At 37.6% G+C, this 20,226-nt stretch overlaps 1 protein-coding gene across 8 annotated transcripts in view; it reads left to right on the top strand.

The window, feature by feature from the left end:
• The window catches only part of KDM1A (lysine demethylase 1A), a 56,987-nt gene that overhangs the window by 10,412 nt on the left and 26,349 nt on the right, over positions 1 to 20,226 (top strand). For 7 of the 8 annotated variants that reach the window (XR_012653126.1, XR_012653128.1, XR_012653127.1 and 4 more), the window contains 9 exons: positions 1,755 to 1,888; positions 5,454 to 5,532; positions 6,535 to 6,627; positions 7,390 to 7,496; positions 9,564 to 9,645; positions 11,929 to 12,023; positions 17,944 to 18,086; positions 18,611 to 18,701; positions 19,448 to 19,582. Coding sequence is in view for 2 of the 8 variants with exons in the window: in XM_075047761.1 (XP_074903862.1) it covers positions 1,755 to 1,888; positions 5,454 to 5,532; positions 6,535 to 6,627; positions 7,390 to 7,496; positions 9,564 to 9,645; positions 11,929 to 12,023; positions 17,944 to 18,086; positions 18,611 to 18,701; positions 19,448 to 19,582 (959 nt within the window). In the remaining 6 variants the exon portion in view is untranslated. The remainder of the gene's footprint in view (positions 1 to 1,754; positions 1,889 to 5,453; positions 5,533 to 6,534; positions 6,628 to 7,389; positions 7,497 to 9,563; positions 9,646 to 11,928; positions 12,024 to 17,943; positions 18,087 to 18,610; positions 18,702 to 19,447; positions 19,583 to 20,226) is intronic. The other variant, XR_012653129.1, reaches the window with a different exon arrangement.

Below are 20,226 nucleotides of genomic sequence, written 5' to 3'. Positions count from 1 at the left end.
TTGGTAACTTTGGTTTGATTTACGTGCACAATTTTATGGAGTTCATAGTTTAGCATATGCATTCACGTGTAGGTGTTTGCACAGTTGGTCCAGTGTTAGACTGAAGGACAACGAAAGGACTGAGGGATGTTTATTACTGGAGAAGCTGATGTTCTAGCAGAGCTATGGGTTTCTATTCCGTAGCTGAATATTAGTGTCAAGAAGCATTGTGGGTGTGACAACTTTTCCTATTGTTAATTGCATTTTACTTTCCTGCAGTGCTCTGTAGCCTCTGTTACTAATTTCCTTGTGTTGTAAAATTCCTGTAAATATTATAGACAGTTTTCTTTACCTTGAGTCATCACACAGTTAGATCCTCTAATCTTTGCTTGTGAATGAATTATTTTAGCTTCACAACCGTTTCCTTGCTTAAATTTTTTTCTTCACCTTTGGGGTGTAAAAATGCTTTGAAGTTAAAGGTGTGTGTATGGTTGCACCAGAACTGAAAGAGAATTCCTCTCCCCAATACAGTGATGTGTACTTCTGCACATGAACTTCAAACTTTCAGACAGTTGTCTTGGTTAGTGTAACACACTGCAAGCTTATATTTTCTTTTATATTTATTACATTCTTTTGAACAGTTCCAGTTTCAGCAAATGATCTTAATCTTACTGTGTTACTTGTGTTGGTTTTTTTTTTCCCTTGGGATGTATTGGCTTATATCTTTCCAGATTGAATGTCCTCTCCTCTGTCAGTCCTGATCTTAAGTCACTTCCTAGAACATACAAGATTTACGTTGTTCTTGTTGTATTTTGCATCTCAGTATTTCATTTTGCTCGCTGTGCCTGCAAGATTCGCGTTCTGCATTCTACTTGTGCTGTAGCACTCTGTGCAGCTCTGTCTTGGTTTGTTACTTTATATATAGTATAACATTCAAATGAGATTGAGGAATGGAGGGTACATAACTGTATTATTACATCATTGCTGGTGTTTGAATGGTTAGAAGTACAGGTGTCTTTATGAACGAAGTCTTTCCACAGAGAAAATGTCTCCTGTATATGTTCAACATTAGTCTCTTATGTGGAGCATTTAAAAGGAAAAGTCAGAAATCTGTAGTTGTTGGTTGTAGACAGCACTTGGGGAAGGGACACAGGAAAAGCATAAGAAGGATTGTATTTCATTGCACTGCCTGTTGTGAATATATAAAATATGCAAAAAGAGAGGTGAAAGCTAGAGCATTCCTCTAGCTTCAGGAGTTCAGTGCAAATGAAACCTTGAAAAGCAGGTGAGAGGGGACTGTAGGCATTGTGCTTGTATCTTATAGATCTTTTGGCATTGAATGGGTTCCAAAATGTTTTTCATATTCTGATAGAAACTGGAAACCACACAAATGAAGGACAGCATCTAAAGCAGTTATTTTTTATTGATATTATATTTTATGTATATGTTTATATATAATATTATATGTTATATTGATCTGTGCTCCTGTGTCTCTTATTTTTCAGGTTATTTGGGTTTTTGTCTTGTTTTCTTTTTTTCCCCTGTAGTATAGTTTTTTCATTAACCCTAGATGATACCTGTAATTCAAAGAACTGTTGACTTGGGAACCTGCATGTCTTGCAGAAGTAAATAAAAGGACTAAATGAAAGCATGATGTGATATTGGCCACCATATCACCTCATGGCTAGATGCACTGGCTAGGAAGGGTAGTGTAAAAATACTTATTTAGCAGTTCCTTTCGGAGTGCCTGTAGACAACTTGTCTTTTTATTGTAGGTGTGGAGGGTGCAGCTTTCCAGAGTAGACTTCCACATGACCGTATGACATCTCAAGAAGCTGCCTGCTTCCCTGATATAATCAGTGGGCCACAGCAGACTCAGAAGGTGTTTCTGTACATCAGGAACCGCACCGTAAGTTTATTGTAAAAGTATTGATGAAAAGAGGGTAGGACATTTGTGTACCTTGCAAAGACTTTTTGGCAGTTACCATGTCTAACAGTTGGTCGATTTTTTTGAGACAGTGGGATTTCATTTCTGGCATCCTATCATGCTCTAAGTTGCTAAGGAAGGTGTTACCCATTTCTTGATTGAGGCAGTGCTGTGAGGCAGCATAAAGAATCTGCAGTATATTTACAATATCCAAATTACAGTCATAACAGCCATCAAAACTACATGATTCAGCTAATACAGCTTTTTAAAAGTAAACAAACAGAAAGCTGGTGCAAATGTTCTATTACTTAATCCCAGTTTAAGAACACTTAAAAATAATATTCAATCAATACCTTGTTGCTTAGAATAAGGCAAACCTCTCAGCTTTTATTTTTTCACTTTGCTTAGCATTCAGTTGCTGTAATACTGAGACATCAAGCCAGTCATGTGGCTTATTCCCGGAACAGAATAGTTACTTTGCCAGCTTTGATTTCATAAAAGAGATTGTAATGTTGAAGAAATGAAACTCTTGCTTCTGAACGTTTGTAGCATTTCTGGCCAATTCATTAAACTTACATGCAACTTAAAATATAGAAAGAAGGGGCAATATTCAAGTAATTCATTGGGGACTTCATTCACTTGAGTTCAGGCAAGCATGCCTGAAGTTTAAACCTTAGTAAACCAGTAATATTGTGTTTTGCAGGTGGTGCTTTTAAACTGTGACAATGCTTTTAAGTTCCTCAGCACACAAACAGGGTTCAGGGCTTTCTCCTGTACTTAGAAAAGAGTGTTTTAGAAAACTTAAGTCACACTAGAAAAATTAAGAGTAGGAAAGCAGGAAATATTTTGAAAATTGCTTTGTTACCATAGTTAAGAGAGAAAACACCTTATGCACCATTCAGTTTTTTTCACAGACTTAAGATGATCGAGGGACATCACAGTGTATTAACCATGGTAGCACCCAGTGCTTAATAACTTGAAGTTATTAAAAATTTATGCATGATGGACATCTTCATGCTGAGAGCATGACTTTTGCTATTCCTGTGAAATCTCCCTCTAATTAACCTAAGTTGTAAGTTTTGGGAAGTCATGAGATGCATAAAAACAGACCAAGGTAAGCCAAAAAGTTGGAAAAACAGTTTGCTCAAAATGTATAGTGAATAGTCCTTTTACAAATACATTAGAAGCAGAAAAGCCTGCCCCTGAAACTAATAAATGACTGAGATTTAAAGGAATGCTTGGAAGGGGTATTTGCAGGCCTGCACTAGAGAAGCTGCATTGCTGATCTTTGGTCCTTATTCGCTATGGAGGAACTTACAGAACTTCCTAAGCAGGAATCCCTCTCCAAGGAAGACTTGCAAAATCTCTTCCAGTCAAGATAGCAGAGGTTATAGAACAGCAGATGAAGCAAATGGTAATATAAATAGAGCTCTGGAAGAGCTGTGAACTGCAGTGTGCATCCTATTACTTGTAGCTGGCACAGTACCAAGGGATTTGAAAATACTGAAGAAGGCATGAATGCCCAGAGTTCCCGGAGGTTAAAGGAGTTAGACTAGTAAGTCTGATATTTCCAATTTGCCTGGTAACAAATGGAATCAAGAATTGAATGAATGACCTGGTAAGTAAAATGCATTTTGGAAGGCTCACAGTAGCTCTTATAAAGGGAAGTCATCCTTTACAGTCCGTCCGAGTTCTTCGAAGGACTCATGAGAAAGTGAACAAAGGAGGTCTGTAGGGGTCGGCGTTCGGAAGATCTCGCGTTGTCACGGAAAGTTAGAGGGTTAGTCGCAGCCTTGTGATGTACCTGTAACCCCACCTCCCCTTGTTAGTATAAAAGGAATTAACTGCGCAATAAAAGGCGGAAGTTGGCGCTCACACTGCGTGTGTTATCTGTCTCTTTCCCTGGTCCGGGCCGACCAGTGATCTAAGCGTGGCACCTTGATATGTAGCAAATGCTACAGAGGTCCACTTCATGTGATCTTCTACATGAATCCCCCCATCCCAAAACAACAACAAAAAATCACAACCAACCAATGAAAAAAAAACAACCACCCCATCCAAAACAGTAAAAGCTCTTGCTAAATTACTGTTGGTTAAAGCAGATCATGAAAATTTACAAAGCAGAATGTAAGGATAAATGATCTGTTGTGGCCGTGCAGGGCAGGTGTGGTTTGAAGCCTTTAAAATCTTCTAAGGCCTGCACTGTTCTGTGTATTCATAGGGGGTCTACAAATCAGAATTTGTAAAGAAATGGAAATTTGCTGCACATACTAAGTTATTTTAGGTAGTAAAATGAGGACTACAAAAACTACAAAAGATGAAGACTTATGCGTAACTGGGTGATAACATAGCAGATGAAATTAATTTTAAATAAAAGTAAACTAATGTGCATAATGGAAGTAATTGTGTATATATATATACACACATAAAGATTTATATATAAAAATATAGATTGTGGGCTTTGCACTCTTCCAACTGAGAATGGAATCTTAGCATTATGGTACATAGTACTACAAAATGGGTAGTTCCACATTCAGAAGTTATCAGAAAGAACATTGTTAAAAATTACTTGGAAAACAAGTGGAAGAGAGTACTATGCTAAAGATGAAACTTGCCTCAAATGGCCTCCCAAATTATATGGAAATTCTTTCTTAATCTTTCCTATTCGTTATATTTGTATGATTTCCACTTTAATTTGGTATCTGTGAGGAGCTGTGAAGTTCAGTAGTGCAATTGTAGAGAAATACCTAAATAAGTGGCTAATTCTGGAATGTAAAATGATGTGGAGATGCTATGTCTGATCTAGATATTGAATAGTAAAATGTTATTTATTAACTATTGCCATCCATGCCATGAAGTAGGAGTTCTGTTGGGGAAACAGTGGTGAGTGGTGATTCTGTTATTCTGTGCTTCTTTTTCTAGCATGAAGTGACATTATTAATATTTCACAGGCAGTTCTTCCTGCTTGGTTTTTGAACTGTAACTGCCCTCTACATTTCTTTCTTGTACATACGTGGCCTGTGTAGTCCATGGTAGTGTCTTGTATCAGTGAAGATGGATTAGATGATTAAAGGTCTGAGATAAATAAACTTCATAAGATGACAAATACTTCTGTAGCTTTTACAAAAATAACATGAAATTTGATGCTGAAAAGTCAGATGCTGGCTGACGTTGCATGCCCAATTAAAATATCACATGTATCATACTTGCCATGCAGGTGGAAGGAGGGCTGTACATAGAAGCATTCCGGTGCTTTAGTTTTGTAGCTTTTGTTCTTTCAGTGTATGTTTTCTTGTATGTGTGATTAGGAGATTGCTAACTTGATGCATTTCCACTTACTTGAAATGGTGTAGGAATTTAAAATGGATTCTGTGGCACTCTAAAGAACACTGGAAGGCAAAGCTCAGTGCAGCTTGGATAGCACTGCCAAAGTTTAACTCATTAGAAGGTTTCATCTACTAACAGTACTTGGTAACAAACACACACATGGTAAATGACTCTTTTGTATTGCTTAATATAATGTGTCTTTGTGTTTGTTTAAATACAGCTGCAGCTCTGGTTGGATAACCCAAAGATTCAGTTGACATTTGAGGCAACTATCCAACAATTAGAAGCACCTTATAATAGTAAGTCAAGTCTTACTGCCAAAACCATACTGTATGTATCATTGCTATTCTTTTTCAGTTTTGATTGTGGAAAAGCTGCTCAGAATCAAGAGAGGATTTCAGATGGGTCCTTTTGTTAGTGGAGCTCCATGAGCGTTCGTGTACAGAATGGGATATTGCAGTATGCTCATGTTTCAGGTTTGTTAGAGTTCATTTGTCTGGTAAAGAAATATATCCCTAGCAGAATTCAAAAAAGCTGGTAAAAAGATGAGTTGTTACAGAAGTTTCCTGTGAGTGAATTCACATGCAGCTTTTGAGGTTTGCTACAACTTCACGGTGGTTTGCAGCTGTGAGATTTTCTTAATCATAAGCTTTCTGGGAGGCAGTAAAAAATTGCATAAGACTTGAACGGACTAGTTCTGACGAAAGAAGGCAGTAAAAGAGCAAGGAGTTACTGCTTCCAAATGTAGGCCATTTCACCCTTCTCAAAAAAGATTCCAATAAACTGGAACAGCGTGGAGGGGAGCAATAAAGAAAAAGTAATTAAAGAAGAAAATAATGCTGAAATGAAAGCAGATACACTATCAAATATTGCAAAATAGTGAATTATTGTGTTTATAAAAACAAAAATTAGAACTCAGTGCTCCAGTAATGGCTTGGCTTAATACTGGCAAATCGCATTACAGTTCTGTGTGCAGTTCACCAGATTTCTGCCCTCAATTTCAGAAAAGGTGTTCTTCCACACTAGATAAATAGAAGCATTTAATGTCCTGTACAGCTGTTCAGGCAGTATTTAAAACTGCAGTATAGCACGGAAAACAGCTTGTGGTTTCCAGAAAACTTTAACCTTAGCCTTCTTCAAGAAGATAGATTCTTCAGTAGGGTAACTGGGGGTGCAGAAAGGGATGTGTTCAGTGTGACTTTGCTGGGTTGCTGCTGTGATACGTTTGCTTGTGAGTATGTTTTCAGTACATATGTGCTGCCGAATGTACAGAATAATTTTAAAACATTACAATTTTGTAGGTGATACGGTGCTCGTTCACAGAGTACACAGCTATCTGGAGCGGCATGGTCTAATCAACTTCGGTATCTACAAAAGAGTGAAGCCCCTTCCAAGTAAGAAACTTGAAAATTGTTTTTAATTAGAGTTTTGTTTTATTGTTCTGTGATTTATTAGGACAAATTTTGGAATTTTTTTTTAGGATTGCGGTGCTGAGAAAATAAAAAAAGGCTGGAGAGCTATCTGGCTATAGATGTTCATGTTTTTTATTTTGGCATGGAGAAGCCGTGTATTTAGGTAAATCACTGAGAGGGAAAATATTTGCAAATCTTCTGTAGATAATTTGGTGACTGTCACTGTTTAATGAGTTATCTTTGTTCCTCCTTTGAATAACAAAAGACAGAAATGTAATACAGTACTTATATTTGTTACATTCTTATATGATGCTTGAATTTTACAAGTGCTGAACTTGTCTGTCCTTTCTAGGTTTTATTCTTCTGGGGCAGAAAGAAATAAAACCTATGATACTTTGTCCCACAGTAATTAATAAGAATCAGTTTCTTGTTCAAACGATTATCCTTCAGAAGTATTTTTCCTCCTGTTTTCTTCCTTGTCACAGATGCGCTACTGGTGTATTTTTCTTGTACCTGTCTCATTAAGAAAAATTGTAAAGTGTTTTACTGTTACCATATTATGTACATACTTACTTCAGTTTTCTTTTTGTGGCTATTTTGTTAAAGAGTTTGTTCTGTCAGAACTACTGATGAGAAGGAAGCTGCTTTTTGGTTTTGGTATCTCTTAAATGCAACTTTAACATGACTGCTTACGATGTAGGAATGCACATATAGAGCTTGTAACTTATTTTTCCTTTTCTTTAGCCAAGAAGACTGGAAAGGTGATCATTATTGGTTCTGGAGTCTCTGGGTTGGCAGCAGCTCGCCAGCTGCAGAGTTTTGGAATGGATGTCACAGTTCTGGAAGCCAGGGTATGAATTTCTGTGCTATTTTACTTCCGTACAGAAACTTAACCAGTAACCACATTCAGTACTAGCATAAGGCTAAGTATCCCAGCAGCATGCCCAAGATGGTTAAGCTTGTGTGTGGTTACAGGCAGCCAGGATGTATTGCTGAGTACTAAACCTGTCTCACTAGGAAATGAGTGTATCTGTTCTCACTGGGAGTTGGCTAATGCTTTCTCAGGGGTGGACTCTATAGTCAGATGCTAGTGTCATATGCTTACACCAGTAACAGGCTGGAATCTTCTTCCTTTCATGATTAGGAACTGATTTTTTACTGGAAAGCAGAGCACAAGTCTGTATGTCAAGAACCTGCCCGTTAAATAGAATCATTGTTTGGAATTGCCACACAATATCAGGCAGGATATTTTTCTTGGCACCTTTTAAGACTACATTAATTCTTTCCTTGTTTATTACTTGGTGCTTAACAGAGGCTTTTAAGTTATATAGAGCTACATTTTGCAGTACGTGAACTAGCTGATTGTTCTTCCATTAATAAGGTATTCTTTTATATCCAGCCCTAAGTGGAATCTCCTTTTTTTTTTTTTAAGTTAAAGTTTTTTTCATATAATTAATCAATTGAGAACAGCTTGATGCTCATTTAAAATAAATAAATCCAGTGACCAATTAAATTGGAATTTATCTTGTGCTTTACTTCCTGACTTAATTTTGTTTGTGTATTTACTTCTGACACTTTTTTAGCACAGATTAAAATAATCTGCTTAGGTTTTTTATTAGAGTAATGTTTCAGGCTCTTCATTTTGCTAGCTACTGCTCTTGTTGCTAGGGTGCAAGAGCTGCTGGTTCTGTCCTTCACAGGTTCCATACCACTAGAGCAAAGGAGAGCACAACCACCTAATTGTTTAGGAGTCTCTTGCTCACCTAAATTTATTGTGGGGTTTTTTGGTTGGTTGGTTTGCTTTTGGGCTTTTGGTGGTTTTTTTGGTTTGTGGGCTTTTTTTTCCCCAAGCTGAAAGAAAGTGATCTGTGCTGTGACCTGGGTTTTGTTCTATGCATCTTTGTTACAACCAATAGGTAGATCCAGCAAGAGGCTGTTTTAAAATAATGTACAATATTTTTTAGTCATTTTTCTCTAGACTGCTGCATCTCTTCTTGAGTAGTCTGTATTTCTTTATTTTTTAAGGCTGTCTGGTGTTTTCTCACATTATGATTTCAGTGATTCAGGTGGTAGTTTCTTTGTGTCCACTCATTTTCTGTAACTTTTAGACTGTTAGTTTACATGCTTCTGAATTGCTGATATAATTACTAAAAATAGAAGTTTACATTTTTATATGAATTGGTAGCTGTTTGGGATCGTTGCCCAATTGTAATTGATATTTCTCTCTGATACCATCCAGCTAGTTGATAATAGGGAAAGGTGGCTTTTCTTCCTTATTAAGTTTGAAGCAGTAGGAAAATAAGTGTCATCCTTAAGTCGGTAGTATGTGTCAAGAATCAAAAACTTTTTTCCTGCTTCTAAAATGGGCTGTTGATTTGTGGTTATCTTCTTGATTGATAGCTGGCTCTTCTGTGGAGAATAGATAGGTGTAATTGGCTGATGGTTTTTCTAACCCTAAAATTTAGTTTTCTCAAGCACAGCTGAATAATTTCCTACATAGCTGTTGGATTTTGTAGTAGGAAGTGGGAGGAGGAAATCTAGTATGTAACTTAATCTATCCATGGACAATGAAAGACTGATTTTAGAATCACATTAGATCCTACTGTAGATACAGTTAAATCTGTCCAAATCAGGTTAGGCATCTTTTTCTTTTTCTTTCCTTTTCTTTTCTTTCTTTTGTTTTGTTTTGGTTTTTTTTTTTTTTTATGCAACTTAAACATGTTATTCCTTAACTTAGGCAAATTAATTGAGATCAAGTGTTCATTTGCAGAGGTTCTTGGAAAAGTGTACATTCTGTTCATTGAACCTTAGGATCAGAGAATACTTATACTACATTCTCTAGAAGTTTCAGTGATTATGTTTAAGTAAGGTGTATTGCCCAATGTTACAGGAGGTTTAATATATTGTGCTTTTAAAAGGACCGAGTAGGAGGAAGAGTTGCTACCTTTCGCAAAGGGAACTATGTTGCTGATCTAGGAGCAATGGTGGTAACAGGACTTGGTGAGTTTTTCAGAATAAAAAGAAGCGGGGAGGAAAATTGTGGGGCAAGATGTTACAAATCTGAAACATTATGCTGTTTCCTTTCATGGCCAAAATAATTGGGTATTTTTAACTATTAAAAAGTAGATGTTCTAGTTCAGCCTCTTTGGTAGTTAGTATTTTTCATTAGTGAATCTTCAGAACAGATGGCAGCCTGCACTAAAAGCTGGGATTTTTGTTGGTGTCATAGTTCTCATTGGTCACTGAAGTCATACAGGTGCTTGTCACATTATCAAACTGTTGAAGATCCATTCTTTTGCTGTTTGCTTGTGCTTAGTGGAATTCTTTGCTCTTTCCTTGGCATTCTGTCCTTTAGTGTGTCTGTTCTCTGCCCAGTTCCTTTTAAAGGTGGTATTTGCACTGGGTTCACTGCATGTGCTGAGCAAGTTTTTCTAAAGCTGCTTTACCCAGCTGCCTGTGGCCTCTGAGCTCAGATCCTTGGACTGAATTTCTTGGTACTCTTTTAGTTGTTCCCTTGGATCTTCCAAAGTATAACCATGAAACTGAACATGGAGAAGTAGGAATTTAGTGAGGGGATTAGTTGAGTAGCTAAGAGCAAAGTTAATAAGAGCAAATAAATAGCAAAGCTATAAGATGGGAGAGACCCCAAAGAGATAGAATATGTTTTTGCTTTTACACAGGAAAAAAAGGGAGGAGGAGGAATGAAGAACAGAGCCAATCTAAAGAGAAAGCCCTTCTTAGAGTCAGGTTTTAAAACCTAAAAGTTCTTTTTCTAAGTGATTTCAGAAATAGTTGTAAAAATAATGGCAAACAAGCCATATTTCTTCCTATTTAATGCTGGTTTATAGGTTGGCATCAGTTATTGATACTGGTTACTCTACTAAGAAGATGAGCACGTGTTTAGATTGGAATACCCTTCAGTAATGCAGTGAAATGATAAAATATTATAAAACCTATAATAAAACCTAACTGATTTTTACTGACTGCCAAAACTTGGTGTCTGTCGTATTAGTCTTTATTAAATTGCATACAGAAACTATTTCCAGACAGGGTATTGAAGTTGCACAGGCCTGGTAAAACACATTTAAGGTTTCTTAGTGAAAGACTGTAATATTTTTATATTTAATTCATCATGGGTGTTTCCTTTCCAAAAGAATCTACCCTTTGCCTTTAATGAGGCAGCATATGCTATGAAGAAAGAAAGATTCATGTAGTGAAGGAGATGGTTTGAAGGACATCCTTCATATTTTTGAATCTGGAAGAGATGTGAGGAGGAAAGACTACTAAAGGGGTTGAGCTTGTGGTTCAGGATGGTGAAAGAAGTTAACAGGATCTTTTCTGATTTTGTTAGTAAACTGTGGAAGAACTAAAATTTTTAGTAGGTTGTTGAACTTAAAACATGAACTTATTTAGACCTACTTCAAAACGCTCTTCTGCTTGTTCAGTCAAAGACAGGAAAGTATTAGGTGGCTGAACATCCCTCTCTATTTTGAACTAAAGCTCTGGGTTTGATTGGATTGCAGAATCAGAGAACATTGGGAAGCTAGAGCTGAAAATCTTTTCCCAAAGTTAATTTTGTGGAAGAAGCTCACGTTTCTTCTCCTCTATGCCATTTCCCATTTGTGACCATTCTTTTCCTTTCGTCTGCTGTGCTTACAAGAGAGGCTTTAGTGTTTAGTGATTCTGGATGCTTAAAGTCAATGCTTTCTGCCTTTCTCATGTTTCTATGTGGAATCTCCTAGATTGTTTTCTCATCTGTTTAGTTACACATCTTCCAGGTACAGTTGGGGTACATGGTTCATCTTCATAGATTGTATTCACTAGAATCACTTGTTGGAGTTCCACTAAGTTTTTAGGGACTGAATTCTAGGTTCCATGTCCATGTCACCACACTTAGAAAAACTTCTGAAATTACTGTGCAGCTATGGGAGCTTTTCTTGGCTTTTCAAACGCTCTGCTCACAAATGTTTTGAAGATACATTTATGGCTATAAACTCTTAATCATACTAAGGTTGCTGCCATCCTAGGACTCTGCTTTTATAATCAGCCCTTTTTACATACAGTCCTTTAACTGTTGGTGGGCAGGGTTTTTTTTCATGACCTTGTTGCAAGAATTGCTGTGAAGAGTAGACCTTTGGCAGTGTTCTACTACTTCACTGGAATGCTTTTTTCACTGGAGTTGGTGTGTTTAGTCTCTGAAATAGCTTTAAATGTGGGATTTTTATTTAATTGCAGACAAACTTTGCAGGAGTACTGTTGTTAACTATACAAAATGTTTTCCAGGAGGAAATCCCATGGCTGTGGTCAGCAAACAAGTGAATATGGAATTGGCTAAGATCAAACAAAAATGCCCACTTTATGAAGCAAATGGACAAGCTGTAAGTCTGATACTGTTTTCATGAGCCTTTTAGAAAGAAATAGTATCTCCAGTGTATTTGTCACCAGGCTATTGGTCTAGCAGGAGATAGCTTCTAGGAAGAGGGAGACAGAGTAATGAAAGTGTGTGTCCATTTTTAGGCAGTGTAGTAATATTCTAGCATATCTGCACCTATTCTTCTAAAACCTGTTCTTTCCACATGAGTTTTTAACTTCGAATTTCAGACTTTTTATGGAAGCTAAGTTCCCCTTTGATCTTCCCAAATTCATTACTGTTTTTCCGTAGGCGGTTGTCTGTCTAACTCCTCTTTGAAACAGTTGTCTGCTGTGCTGTTCTACTTACTTGTTACTTTTTAAAGGATTGACTAACCAATGTCAGCTGGTTGAATACATGCAACAGTTCAGAAATAATATTCTAGAGCTGGGATTCACAAACTTAATTAGCTTTATTTCTTTTCACTGCAGTGTCAAGGAGTGCTGTTAGAGATAAAAATGATAGATCCTAATTTAGTCCTGAATCTCACATGTGTATTGACTGGAAGTGTTCCTACCTCCTGAAACTTAAAACATGGTACCAAGAGTAACTTCTGAAAGAAGACAGATGAGGATACTGAGCTGCTTGCTAGGGGCCTGAAAAAGTGATCCTTGGCACAAACATGTTGTAACCTGGCACCTGCAGCTTCTCTTACTGCACACAAATGAATAGGGTGTTATAATAAACTCAGGGAAAGCATTGTAGACAGTTCTAGCAGTCAGTCTGCTCTCGTGTTGTGAAGCCAGTCCTTCATGTAACATGCTTGCCTCTGCACTGCTGTGTTCCCCCTCTCCCAGCTGTTTCAGCATCTGCCCAAGTAATGCTTCAGTATCTCATGGTGGGGCAGATGTATCCTTGTGCAATGTGAAGAGACTCCCTCTGCTAACACTACCCAATAAGACACACAGTTCAGCTACTTTGAACTTTATACCATGCTTTTATTGTCTCAGTAAGCACTGTGATGCCTGCAGCTTGCCCATGCAGCTTTTCTTTCTCTAGCCCACTCCTTTCTGTTCACGGTATGCAGCAACTAGATCACTTATTTCCAGGTAAGGCCCTTAGGCATATGCAGCTCCTGTGGTCCAGGACTTCTCTTGCTCATCAGATAGGCACTTACAGAAGAAGCCAGTGAGAATGGAGTGTTTGTCTGAAAAGGAATATTCCTTCCAATTACTCTGTAGTGTTTCCAGTACCGCATTCAAATGTTATTTATCCTAGGAGACACAGTCAGGGTGGAAACTGGCAGCGTGGCTGCATGCTGCCCAGCGCTGGGGTAGGGTGGAATTGTTCAGCACAAAAAAGGTTCTTATTGCTCCTTTGGCTAACCTGGTGGCACAGGTAACATCACCACCTTGTGTTCGAAGGTGGTTGCTGCAGCAGGGAATTGCTGCTGTTTAGATGTGTGCATTTATTAGTGTAATGACAGGAAGGTTATGACACTAGTCATATTTTAAAAAGGCATGTCACAAAATTTGTCGCCTTACCTGTTGCAAACAAAGCTTGATAGGTGTAACTGGATATATTTTCCAGACTGAATTTTATCACTTCCTTGTGTTGACTACATAATAAACCAGAATGCTTTTCCTTGGTTTAAAAATAAATAAATAAGATTGCCTCTGTGTGCTGCTTGTTTCCTAGCATGTCTGTTACATATAGCTTCTGGAACATTTGACTAAACTATCTAATTTGAAGCCATTTTGACTATGACAGATAATTAGGAAGAGAAGTTGTGGTGTGAGTAGTGATGACCAATATTTTAATCTTCTACCACCCAGATACCACAAATGCCAATATAATCTTGCTTATGTGACTTTCAATATCTGTGATCATATCTCTGTATTGCCTGTAACTGATGACGATCTAGGCTGTGTTAAAGCTTGTTACTTCATATGATAAAGAGTAAGTAAATGAAAATGGAAGCTCTAAAAAGAAGATTTGAATTTGCTCACTCAGATGTGGTGCAGTTGTACCTTGAAAGCTGTGTGTTTTGACGTGTACTGCTTATGTTGTCTTTCTCTTCTTTTTCCTTAATATACTCCATGATGCTGCTTACACCAAGGCAGTTATTTTACTAATCCTTTCTTTTCCTTCTTTAATGTAGCCACACTTTTTCCTTTGATTATTAGCACTGCTAAAAATTAAATGCCTATTATCTGTTTCTGCAATGTTTTCACATCTTAGTACTTTGATTTTTACCCCACTGTATAAAGCTTATCCTAAAATAGCTGTCAGGCTACTTATGTTGTATTTCTTTCTGCTGCAATTGTTGAAAGGACACTGTCAAGGTACTACTTTATAAACAGTGAAAATGAAGTTTAGTTTAAGCTGAAATCACTTTCTACAGGATATGCTTCTTACAAAGGTGCATTCGCATTGGGTTACTAATGAGTATTGGGCAAGTAATGTCTACCTTTTTTCAAAGCAAAAATTTTTCTCACTCTGTCCATAGAGAGTCTACTAACTTGATACTGTCCCTTTACATTTTCCTTTCAGCTTATCCCTGAGCCCAAGTCCATTCATTGCCCCACTCTTCCTCAAAACTTTCTCAATTTGTGTCTACCAGTAATAGGCAAGAGCACAACCTTTCTTGTCTCAAGTAAGAGTACTAATGTTCCATATCTCTCTCTCTGGCATTTTGGCAGACTTCATGGTACTTGACAGGAGGCAAGCTGTAGCTTTTAAATTAGCTAATTCCCTAGCCATCCTAGGAAGTATCAAAGATCTCATTGGAAAACAATATACATCAGATAATACTTCAGACATCTAAAGCAGGGAATGCATCTAGAAGTCTAGGTACAAGTAATAATGGGATGTCCTTCATACCTTGGCTACTGTCTTGACAGCTTTCCACGTTTATACAAGTATCTTTTAAATGGTTAACCATTCTTGCCAGTCCGTCTATGTCTTTTTCTCTGCTATCTGCATTTTACTGAAGAGGAAAGTACATAAGTTATATACTGAGTATACATCCTCATTGTTAAGCTCTGCAGTGAAGTCATAAATCTTTTGCTGCTCGCAACTGTATGATGGCCCAAGATCGAGCAGTTCTATACCTTCAGTTACCACTCCTCTAAAGTGCGGTTATTATTTTAGTCTTTGCCATGGTGTTACCTAATTAAGAAAGACTTCTCTCTGAAGAACTGAAGATGGAGTCAATTTCTCGCATATAGGATGGGCTCTTAATGACTGCAAGTTTCAGATCCTTTATTTGTGAGTTGGTAAGTTGGTTTTCTCCAAAAAATTTACTGATACAGGAGTTCTGAATAGTCTTTGGGAAGTTCTACTGTCTGTACAGCTGCCTAAGCTTCTGAATAAGGCATTGATATCAGCTGTGAAAAGGTAGGCAATGTAAATATCAATATGTCATTTCTTTTCCCTTTCTTCATCCTAACTTCACATTGCTGGGAAGTGTGTATTTTGTAGTGCCATCTTCAGTTTGTTGTCCACCAGGATGCTCACATCCTTTTCTTCAAAGCTGATACCCAACAGTCAGTCCTCAGCCTGTCGTGAGGCATGGGGGTATTCCATCACAGTTTCAAGGCTCTACCTTTGAACTTCATGAGGTTTTTGTCAGCTCGTTCCCCCAACTTGTTGAGATTACATTGAGAGGAGAAGAGATTGGGGAAGCTTGAGAGCAGACCTTACCCATAAAGTCTGAGGCAGAGAGGAATTTAGTGTTTTAGCCTTTTCCATATCCATTACCACTAGGTTCAGCAGCAGGCCTGCAGTCTGCATTATCCTTACTTTTTTGCTACTGCTGTGTATGTAGAGAGCCCTTCTTCTTGCCCTTGTAGGTCCAGCATCTCAGTTTCAACTCTGTCTTCAGGTTTTCTTAATGCCATCCCTGCATGCTTGGGCAATGCTTCTTCATTCATCGCAGCTGACTTGTGGTGTAATAATAGATGCTTAAGCTGGAACTTGGAAGATGAAGCTTAAATGGTAAAAGTGATTCCCAGCAGTTTCTTGAAACTGGAGCTCTAATTTTAATTTTTAAACCCTCAGTCCTACACCTATTCATCCAGAAAAGATCTGAAATCTAATCATTCAGTGGAGTCTGCCCTGTGGCTCTGGAGAGCCTCTGTTCAGTCTTAAGGCAGTGCTTGGTGGTAGCAAGTCCTCTGTTTTCAACTGAGACTTCTGCTGAGGATGTGTACCAAGTTCTGGCCCACTGAGACACGGCTTCTACTTAAGCCAGAAGCTGCGGCAGCATCCTGTTCATCCCCAGGTTCTTCTCTTCAGAGACAAAATCACTTATCCATGGATTGACTGTAAGGAAGTATCCTAGAAACCAAGTCATTTAGATCATGCCTTTTCATTTCCAGCTCTCCCTTCTTCATGATTAAAAAAATTAAAAGGGCACAGCAGTACGTACCCACGTTGTTACCCACGTTGTTAAAGTAGATCCTAGTATTCAGGTGTAGTACAAGAATACAAAGGTTAGGTCAGCAGTGGGTGTATCACTGGAATGTGACAAAAAAGTTTACATTTGGGAACTGCCATTTGAAGCTTTCCTTTATACCTCTGCTATGTTCAGTAGCCTTGTTGAAGCTTTCTGGTACATATACGAAAATAGTCTCATAATTGTGAAATACATGTTCTATTTAGTATAAAACCCAAATCTTTTTGAATATAATAGGTAAAGATTACGTTGTTATATAGCTACAGAGTTAACACAATTGTTATCAAATGTGAGTGGCAGCAGCTACTGGAGAGGGTGGCATAGAAGAATCTTAAGTACAGATCTGGCTAAAGAGGAAATTTCAGCATGTAATTCTGAAGGGGAGCAGTATCAATCAGGGAAGGCAATACAGGTCTTTGGGACAGATTTTCAATTTTTACACAAATGAATAAGCAGAAATGTAAGCATGCATCTGTATCTTGAAATTGTAGATTGGACAAGACTGGAGATAAGTATAGGGAAAGTTTGAAATATCCACATATATAGTTAAAAAAATATTAATTTATATATATATGCTTTAGACATCATATAATCTGTGTCTTCTGTAGTGCTGTTGTGTATAATATTCCAGCCTGTGAACTGACAGTATGTCAAAATTTTTATCATGTTTTAGAAGCGCATGATCTTGAGAAATAAATAGTGGATATAGTATAGAATATAGTAGTGTCAAAAAAGAGATCATTCGTTTTGAGACCTAATAACCTTGAGTGATGGGAGAATTTCAGTAATAAGAAAAAAGGAGAACCTTGCACTCATTGCAGAGTAGGTGAGTCACTAATCTTTGGCAGCCATGGGCTGGGCGAGGTATCTTCATTCTTAAGATTCTCTCAAAAAAGTAGATCCATCAGAAATAGGGAAATTCATTTCATGATGCAGTAGGTCTCCAGGGAGACACTACCTGCAGAACAGTATGGGGTTCTAAGACATTTCACCACAAGAATAGTAGAAGAATCAACATCTTAGTATATGCAGTTGGAAAAGTTTGCTTGTTATGCTTATGATATGTACCCAGAAATAGAAGTATTAATTGTGAACCTCAGTGTTTCAGTCTGGGAAAATGCCAGACAAGAAAGATCTACAGAGCTAGAAGATAACCATTGGCACAAGAGTAAGTGGCCAGCTGCAGAGTGGAAGGGGAATCCTAATTAGAGCAATGAGATACTGATATAACTTCCCAGTCAACACAGGGTATACTTGGAGTTAGGGGTGAATAACAGTTGAAAAATAGCCATCAGATAGTTGTTGTGAATTTAGACTGCAGTAGAGAAGGTAATCTATGTCATTGCTCTGGTTTCTTTTAAAATTTTCTATGGACTACTTGAATGTCTTGTCTCTGAGGCCTTGAGCTTTGGTGACTAGTATTTTTTCTTTTTTTTTTTTTTTTTATGAATAGTTTATTAACAAGAAAGTTTGTTCTTTTGACTCCTAGGTTCCAAAAGAGAAAGATGAAATGGTGGAGCAAGAATTTAATCGTCTGCTGGAAGCCACATCCTACCTCAGTCACCAGCTGGATTTTAATGTTCTCAATAATAAGCCTGTCTCCCTAGGTCAGGCTCTGGAGGTTGTCATACAGTAAGTGACTTTTCTCTTCATGGTAGACTTTCCTATTTTGTGGAGAATTTTCCAAAAGACATCTGAAACAACTGTGATGCCCCTAGGGTAAGCATTACCCACTTAATACAACTGTTTGGTCTCTGCTGAGTTCTCATTTGTGTATGTGTTTCTTGTTTATTGAAGCAAACTATGCCAAAGATGGTTAAAGAAGCAAACATCTTCTCTTGAAAGCTTCCTGAAAATCACTGCTACAGCAACTGATAGTGGATAATTGACATACATACAGCCCACTTAGGCTACTTGAAAGCTAATGGCATTTGTAATATGCCTTTTAATAATAATAGGTAACTTCAGACTCACACTTTAGCTAGTCAGATATCCCTTATTTACAGAAACTTGTATTAATTTTCTAATTGCCATATGAGTATTTACTAAAATATCCCATGACGTGCTTTTATTGCATTACGTTAATTAGATTGTGATAATGAGTTTTCTCAATAATGTGAGGATTTTATGGTGAACTAACTACTTACCTTTTCCAGATTGCAGGAGAAGCATGTGAAGGACGAGCAGATTGAACACTGGAAAAAAATTGTGAAAACACAGGAGGAGTTGAAAGATCTTCTTAACAAGGTCAGATAATGACATTTAGAACAAAAGGATAGCATTGTGTTCCTCAGAAAGTGGCAAAATGAACAAAAACTTCCATGGAAAAATATCAGAAAGTTGCCATTAATGCTGTTCTTAAACATATCTGTTCATTTAAGACCTTTCTAGAGGCACTGTTATAACAATGGAGTCTCCATTTTTGAGGAGGAGCACATAAGTGACTAGGCAGAAGACTGTAAAACATAAATATGGGAAAAGAAAGGGAGAGGACAGACATGATAAACAGTGTTGTGTCATAGCTTCCTTGAGAGATGTTGATAATGACTGAGACTTTTGGGGGGTTATTTTAAAATGTTTACTTTCTTTACCACAAATCTGATTTGTAGTGTAGAAACAGTGTTTTAGGCCTACTTAAATTAGTTTTGGTTGTGGTAGATGACATCTTTACATCTTCATGGAAGTTTCTCAAATTAAAAATGTCTGAGGATAGCTCTCATATCCTAAGTTATTTGCAAGATATTTTGTAAGAAATCAACAATGTTGGGTCTAAGCCATGTTGATTTGGGGTTGGTGGTATTTATTGTGGTTTCTTGGAGGTAGAATTGCTTATATATAAGTAACATCTGTCAAAACCTGGAAATCTCTTTGGTATAATGGCATAGTTTGAGATGAATATCCATTTTACACAATAACATGCATGAAATCTACCTTTCCTTCTTCCCTCCCCTCCCCCCACCCCTTGCTCCCTTTTTCTACTCCACCTGAAAAAGATGGTGAATTTAAAAGAGAAGATTAAAGAACTTCATCAACAGTATAAGGAAGCATCAGAAGTGAAGCCACCTCGGGATATTACAGCAGAGTTTCTTGTGAAAAGCAAACACAGAGATCTGACTGCGCTTTGCAAGGTAAAGGATGACATACATACAGCACTTAAGTCAGTGGTTGCTGAGGACTTCAGCAGCCAGCCAAAATAAGCCAATATAAATGTTTCCACATCTCTCACTCTGATCCAACACTCTCAAGAGAACGTGATTGATGGTAACTCTGGGTTGTAATACTGATAACAGGGCTGCATTAAGTACCTTTAGGTACCTGTCTTTCATGGCTTATGATGGAGAGTATTAACACGATGAAGGCTCAATTTTAGGTAATAGTCTGTGCTGGCTCATGTCAGACAGGATTTAATGTTTTGAAGGCTAAGTTTTAGATCACACTTGGTCTTTAGTTAGTACTGCTGGGTCTCACAATAGTCTGGAAATAAAATCTGCACTTGAAGAGAAACGCTCTTTTTCCAAGATAGAAAAGGTGATTTCCTGAATAAAAGACTTCTTTCTATCCAAAGATTATCATTACAGAGCTCTGTCTTGACAAGCAGAGTTAGTCCCCCTCTCTGGGTGTATGTTGATGTAGAAATATGCCTTAAAAAGGAAACCTTAAAAACTGTGCTTTCTATGATAGTGAAAGACATGCTGCTAAACCAGGTCAGATAGAACTAAGGATCATTTTTCAGCGACTTGTGCAATAGAAGATACATACCTTTATTTGGAAG

This window comes from Buteo buteo, chromosome 16 (assembly GCF_964188355.1).
Source record: "Buteo buteo chromosome 16, bButBut1.hap1.1, whole genome shotgun sequence".
Taxonomy (NCBI): Eukaryota; Metazoa; Chordata; class Aves; order Accipitriformes; family Accipitridae; genus Buteo; species Buteo buteo.
Note: the sequence above shows the minus strand (reverse complement) of the source record. Positions and strands in the feature narration are given on the sequence as shown.